The 7,107-nt window shown below is 33.8% G+C and overlaps 1 protein-coding gene across 1 annotated transcript; it reads left to right on the forward strand.

Moving 5' to 3' along the window:
- The first annotated feature begins 488 nt into the window (after positions 1 to 488).
- On the forward strand, positions 489 to 2,290 carry LOC144445677 (uncharacterized). Its single transcript, XM_078135314.1, has 2 exons — positions 489 to 752; positions 1,189 to 2,290. Exons 1-2 carry the CDS (start codon positions 503 to 505, stop codon positions 1,473 to 1,475), a joined length of 537 nt encoding a protein of 178 aa, XP_077991440.1. The 5' UTR covers positions 489 to 502; the 3' UTR covers positions 1,476 to 2,290.
- Positions 2,291 to 7,107: the final 4,817 nt, after the last annotated feature.

Consider the following 7,107-nt stretch of genomic DNA (forward strand, 5'->3'; position numbering starts at 1 on the left):
ATGTATGTATGTATGCGCGCGCGTGTGTGTGTATAAATGTAACATATTTCTGCGTATTTCCATAAATTCCAACCAATGTGCTCCTATATCACCAAAGTTTCGTTTTCAATTTGCAGGAGCGACTACATTCATCAACCTACAACAAATGGCTGTATATGATGAAACCTATGGATACGTCATCGCTGCTGTGGTTTTTATGGGCACTTTACAGTTTATAAATCTAATGCGATTTAATGCCCGGATGAACGTCTTAACGAAGACACTCAAAGGAGCTGGTAGAGCATTAGCCAACTATTCAGTTATTTTCTACATCGTGTTCTTCGCATATGGGCAATTACTCTTCTTAACCGTTGGTAAAGAATTGGAACAATACCATACTTTCTTTGGTACAATCAAAAGCCTTTATCTTATGTTTCTTGGTAGTTTCGATTATAAAAGTCTCGAGGCCGCTGATGCAGTCATTGGTCCGTTTGTTTTTTTCACCCTGACTCTCTTTGTGTACATGATCTTGGCTACATTGTTTGTTACTGTCATCGTGTGGGCCTACGAGTGGGCAAACGAACAGAACAGCGATGAGACTAATGATATAGTAGACTTTATGTGGTGGAAAATAATGTCAATGGCAGGAATGCATGAAAGGGCCAAGCAGTATGATCCCTGGATAGAACGAGAGGAAGAGGGAGATCAAGAAGATGAAGAGGGAGAGGGGGAGAAAGAAGAGGAGGTATTAATTGAGGATGAAAAGAAAGAAGGTATGTGTCGAATAATTAGTTCACAATTTTAGTTGATTTTGCCTACATTACGTTAATCAGTCAACGTGAAAGTCTGTATGTCTGTCCATCCATCCACCAACCTGCCCATCGATTTATCTGTCTGTCTGTCTGTCTGTCTGTCTGTCAGTTTGCCTATTTGCTTGTCGTTAGTAGTTCAGGTTTTCTTCCTTTTCCTTCCATGTGAACTGTTCAAAGGACTTCTTTGTATAAAAACTTGGATTTCAAACTGTTGCATCACACTTATTTGCACAATAGCTCTAGACATATTTATGATTTCAAAATATCCAAAGAGTGTGTCGAAGGATGATGTCAAATCATCACCAACTCTACAAAGTTTACAGATAGCTGTAAGAAACAGCAATAACTCCTGAAAAGTGTGCCGATATATAACAATATTCAAATATCCGATTCACAGATGACGCAGAGAGCATATCTCCTAGACCAGTGTCAGAAATGTCTAAAAGACCAAAACCGAAGCTACGGAGTCGTAGGCGTCGAAGGAAACCTCAACGTTTTGTCGTGTTCAAACCATCTAAGAATAAAAGTGACAGTCAGCAGTATGGGTATGGGAACTTGGAAGCATTACATGGACGTCTGGATTACATATTTGATAAACTCAATGACTTTAATTCGTCACGTGATGTGAAAATGAAGAATAGGAGTTTGACAATTGCAATGAGACAGTTTTCAAATATTCACTAGGATATTACAAATTAGACCAGGTACACGTCGTTTCAAATTACCGTTCACCGGTTTTATTTAATACAAATATACAGAAACCAATAAGACACTGCATATTCTAATAACATAGCCAGATCACAATTTCTTGCTGCATTTTGTCTGTTATGAAATAAACCATTTAGACATACTGCAATTAGGCAGACACGCGGGTACCGATGTTTTGAAGTCTGCATTTGATATCTACATAGTGGCACATTAGGTCATTTCCTGTAGACAAAATGTAGCAAGAAACTGTGTTCATTCTTACTATCTTAAAGTGTAGTATGAGCAGTTTATTTGTTTATGTGTGGTTGTATCAAACAGAGCAGGTGAATGGTAACGTGAAACGGGCTGTAATTAAGAATACATAAGTCATAAATGATAGAATTCATTGACATTAGATTTAGTTAGTATAATTAATCAATCACAAAACCCCGTTCGATGTTACACCATAGACGTTGGAGAGAGAGAGAGGGTCAGAGTTGGGGCACTCTATGGTTGCATCAACTGGCGTTGTTTCTACTTAAATGGCATGTGTTGGTGAAAGGTGAAAATGTGGTAATGTTAAATTGGGATTCCTGTCTTGAAGCGCTGTTACAATTTTCAGAAATAGAGTAAATTTAAGTGTATGTAATGTTTGATTATTATGACACATTGCTATACAAAGTTAATTACAGTTTAAGAAATGTTTAGTCCTGCGCAGTACTTAAAAAATGTTTATTGCGAAATTTTTTAAAATTAGTGTATAGAGTGTTCATTATTCAACAAGTTCAAAGTTTGCATCTTAAAATACCTAGCGTGAAAATTTACATTTACAAATGCATTTACTATTGTTTAGTTGAATATGCAACACTTCGTTTATTATGATTGAAATCTAGTAATATATTTGACTATGAACAGACAACCAGCTGACAATTCTAGGAATATTTATCATCTCAGCTTTACTTTTCAAGTTCAGAGATGTTCACATTGAATGACATTAATATATCGATGTGTTAAAATCCTCTCGTTAATGTGTTAATTAGCTCAATCATACTATTTCTATTTTAGTTATTCCAAAACGTAAACAGCGGTGTTATTCTCAGAGAGTTATTTACAACAATTATATAACATCTGTAGACATAAACAAGATGTTAAATGCGTTAAAAAGTGTAAAATTCATGTTTAAAAAATACGTAATTCAGTGAAATTTATGTATCATGCGATTTTGTTGTATATAAGTTAATAGTAAGGAGAGCAATAGTTTTTTTTTTTTATCTTGGGTCCTTCTTTTTACCGACAAAACATCCTATATTAGGACAATGAAATATACGAATCATAATGAATATTTTCAATTAACTCTTGTTTTCTGTACTGCTTATCATAGTGTTCTCCCTACTAGAACACTGGTAACACCATTCTTACCATCAAAGCCGGCATGCTTGGCAGGTTTCTACCACTCTTCAAAAGTATTCTACCATCCTTGAGCTTTAGTAATCTTTTGAATGATAATATTATAATAATACTTTCACGTAAAGAGAAATGGCTGATCCTAATGTCTGTTTTAAACATGACAGAGTAGGTTTCAATGTTGATGACATTCATAGTGTATGCAAATTTGATATTGATATGTAAATTGCTATGCAAATTAGCCACCAGCCTTGCCATCTATCCTGGGGAGAACACAGTACAATCATGCATTTTCTGTATTGTAAATTTTCATGATTCATACCTTTCATTGTACAAGTGATGTTGCATTTGAATTTAATACATTTACAAGATTGTAAATAGAAATAACAAGTTAAACTCACGTCATGTATCTCTGTATGGACTAATACATTTTCTATAAAGATCATTTTCATTTCAAAGAATACACAATTAATATATGCCATGAGTAAAAAAATTTTCCCGATTTCTTTTCATTTCAAAACATTGAACATTCACCTTTTCAAAAGTTTAATACCTTGTTGCTCTTGACAACTGGCCATCCTGACTTAGTTTTAATGTAAATGTGAGTGTATACAAGCAAATGTACATCTATACTAGACAATCTGGCAATGGTTAGGTCAGGTCTAAAGCTACATTTTCATAGACATCAAGTCTGTGTCTCACAGGGGACAGGAGGCACATATATGTGTTGATCTGCACAATTTTCTTACTCTATCTGCTTTTATGTTCAATAAAAATATGACTGTTGTAGAAAACCATTTTATTATTGCCTTGTGTTCAGCATTCTCGCACACCTGCGCAAATTTTTCTGTTGATGTAACATAAAATCTTGGTGGGTATGTGCCATGATGAGGCCTGTGGTTTATGATATGTCTTTAGCTGTTATCAGCTAATGCCCAGTCCTAAGAGTACGTACACATGGTGTGATCACCATACATCTTTCCATTCTGTAAACATTCCTGACCTAGAGTATGGCATGTACACATTCTTACAGGAATGGGGAGGGGAGAAAATAGTTGTACATCTCACACAACAGTTACCTGACAAATCAAGCAACATGTGCATGTTATTTTTGTACAAAAAAATTGCAACACACCTGTTTTTCTTCTTTTTTTACAGATATTACTTGGAAGTTTATTTTATTATCAAGAAATTATCACACTTGCAAATGATGAAAAAAGAACTTAAATACAAAGAATAAATTGATTCTGGAAATGTACTCTAACATTTTCAATTCAAAATTACAAATATCTAAACCAAGGAACTCAAGAATGCAACTACACAAAGTTGAACTTCATTGGTTAAATTAGAACATCTCAAAAATATCAGCCAATCAAAACATGTCTTGTACATTGAAATGGATAAACCTTCTGGGATTTGTCGAGTTACCTGTTTGAAATCAAAATGTACATGTGATTGACAGACTACTGAGGTATTGGCCATACAAATGATAATTTAAAGTTTGACCAGGGACTAAATAAAAATACTCTGAGGTCACTGCGGTGTACTATTTATAAAGAAATATTTTGACAAATAACCCCTGACCCTGAAGTTCACCCAGGGTCTTTGAAAAAACCTCAAACCATGTAACCTACTCACACTTGAAGCAATTCATTTCACACATACAATACTGAACACAAACCCTGAAAAGCTGCGAAACATAAGTTTGAAATTCGGGGGCTGGTGATAAAATAGTCATTATTTAAGAGCACATGTGGTTCAAAGATGAGCTTCAGTTAATTAGAAGATGCTTATATCATAGTCTGTAAGATGCATTGTGTCCCTCACGTCACAAGCCTGCTACAAAGGGGGCTGACCGATGTGTGAGGGCTCGCCATCGTGGCTTACCTTACAGACTACTTATACCAGGGCATGGGGCTAATTCACAGATAAATGCTCTATACAATCCCTTCAATCAAATGATTAATTAAATAATTATTACTGCAAAAAAGGTAACTTGAAAAACTACCCAAATGACAAAGAAGTAGCAAAACCCCCATTTTTCAAAATTATAACACACAAAAGAAAATATGTATAGAAAAATACAATAATAAAGCTTCCATACCACCTGGTATCTTCTTTGATTTGTATTTGGAAGTATTAATAACTCAAAATATGTAACTGTTAACTGCTTAACACACGTAAGAAGAGAACCAAGCTGAAACATCTATCTACAATTAAAACACAATCAAAAATATCCTACTTTAAATAAATAACAAATAATCCAGTAGGAAAAATGATATTTTGTATTTTGAAAAAATATCAATACTTTTGATTGTTGCAAACATGGCATTAATGGCCCACGATGCATTCCTAGGTTCTTGCATTAGTGCTGTCTTATCATTACAGCGTTAATTAATTATTCTTTTGTACAGGACCAGTTTTTTCTACAGCTTGGCCAAATAACTGTTATCGGGTCCTTGTGTTCATCTTAATCTGACATTGGCATTTACAAGTAATACAACCTGGTTACCATATCTCCCAACAATCTTTCTTCTGGTGTCAACAACTGTATTTTTATGAAACACACACTGAAAAAAGCAAACAGTTGACTAACATAAACCCTGTCTTATGTCTTACTTCTTCATCTTCTTTAAAGTTTGGAATAAGAAAATAGTGGAGAATACGACAATGAAGTAATTTTAATAAATTAAATATTCCAGAAACTTGCAAACCATGACACTATATCGAGATATTTCACTTTCTCAAAATAAGATTCACAAAATTCATTTACAGTTTTATACTCAAAGTTTTGTTTTCTCAAAATGGCAAACATGAAATTCATATTTTACTGAAAAAAAAGGTTCAAATCATCATTTCATAATTACAGGTAATAGTTAACACATTTGGACTTATAATCAAATAATGAACTTGGTTTGTTTCACATTATCTCAAAATGTTACTTGTACATAATAAGAACCCGTCGTCATGGTACAAGAATGTATTATTACTTAGTAATTATACTATGTTTACCATACTGATGAACATGTTTTTTAATGACAGCTGTATTTTAAGCATCAAATACTGTAATATACCCATTTCAAAAATGTTGCTTATGCAAACGTCAAATTTACAACATGTTAAAAAAAAATTGGGCTAATACCAAAGTGAAACTGACTAACTGTAAAGAAAATTGGCAGAAAGCAAAAATAAAGCTGGCAAAATGCCAGAATAAAGTTGGCAAAGTTGCAGAAGAGTGTAAACAATGCGCAGTTAGAATCTTTTAGTGGGATTTTTTCAAACTTGAATGATGTGAACGAGAATTTCAGTTTTCTCTTCCACAAAAAACATTTTTGCAATTCTAACAAAACAGATACCACTGATAAATTTAAGTCAAAGTGCGCAGCTGCAAAATGTTTATAAAAAGTCAGTCAACATCATAGATGAACACATGTAATGGCTAAAAGCCATTCCTATTTTAGAAATAGCAAAACTTTATAAATGTAAAATTGCTTACATTAATGTAAAAATATTTGTCACACTGCAGTGATCCTATTTATTTATCACCTTTAAACCTCCAGCAACAAGTCATAAAACTTAACACTCCAAAAAAGTTTTTAAAATATTAAATTATTTGCATTTTTCTCATGCTGGAGGTGTTTTCTGGGTTGCATTTGCTTAAGGGTTCATTTACATCTGCATATTTCTACTAAACCTGAGTTTTTTCACCTAGTCAAATCTCTGAATTAGTTTCTTGTAGCCTTATTGGACATATTCTGTAGTTTTCTTGGACATTAGTTAATATGGGAAGTGGGTTCTGTTAATATTACATCTGCTAAAAAGCTGAATAAATAAAGGCATGTTACATATACTGTTTTTGCAGCACTATGAAGATAGAGGGACAGCGTATGAAAAAAGTTAAAAATACTATTGACACCTACAGCTTTCTGTCCAGAAAAGCAGAAGATTGGATGTAATGATGGAAAGCTTTCATAGAAGTCACCCCCCCTCTCTCTCTCTCTCTCTCTCTCTCTCTCTCTCTCGCTCTATCTCTCAATGCTTGATATCTGTGTCACCAATAATGAAATGGGAACTTAGACCCCGAAGGTAAAAGTGAAGGTCAAATATAAAGATACTGGCAGAAAGGTCATAACTGATAATATATAGGAAGAGTTCAAGTTTACAATATCACATCTCACTTTTATGACATTGAAAACCCTTCTTTTTTTTTCTTATATGAAAATTT

Source organism: Glandiceps talaboti, chromosome 14 (assembly GCF_964340395.1).
Source record: "Glandiceps talaboti chromosome 14, keGlaTala1.1, whole genome shotgun sequence".
Classification (NCBI taxonomy): domain Eukaryota; kingdom Metazoa; phylum Hemichordata; class Enteropneusta; family Spengelidae; genus Glandiceps; species Glandiceps talaboti.

Excerpts from the sequence above, each read along its gene's own strand:
- LOC144445677 (XM_078135314.1), top strand. The coding sequence starts at position 503 with ATGATCTTGGCTACATTGTTTGTTACTGTCATCGTGTGGGCCTACGAG. Across the intron at positions 753-1,188 it reads TGAGGATGAAAAGAAAGAAG|ATGACGCAGAGAGCATATCT; the intron begins GTATGTGTCGAA and ends TCCGATTCACAG.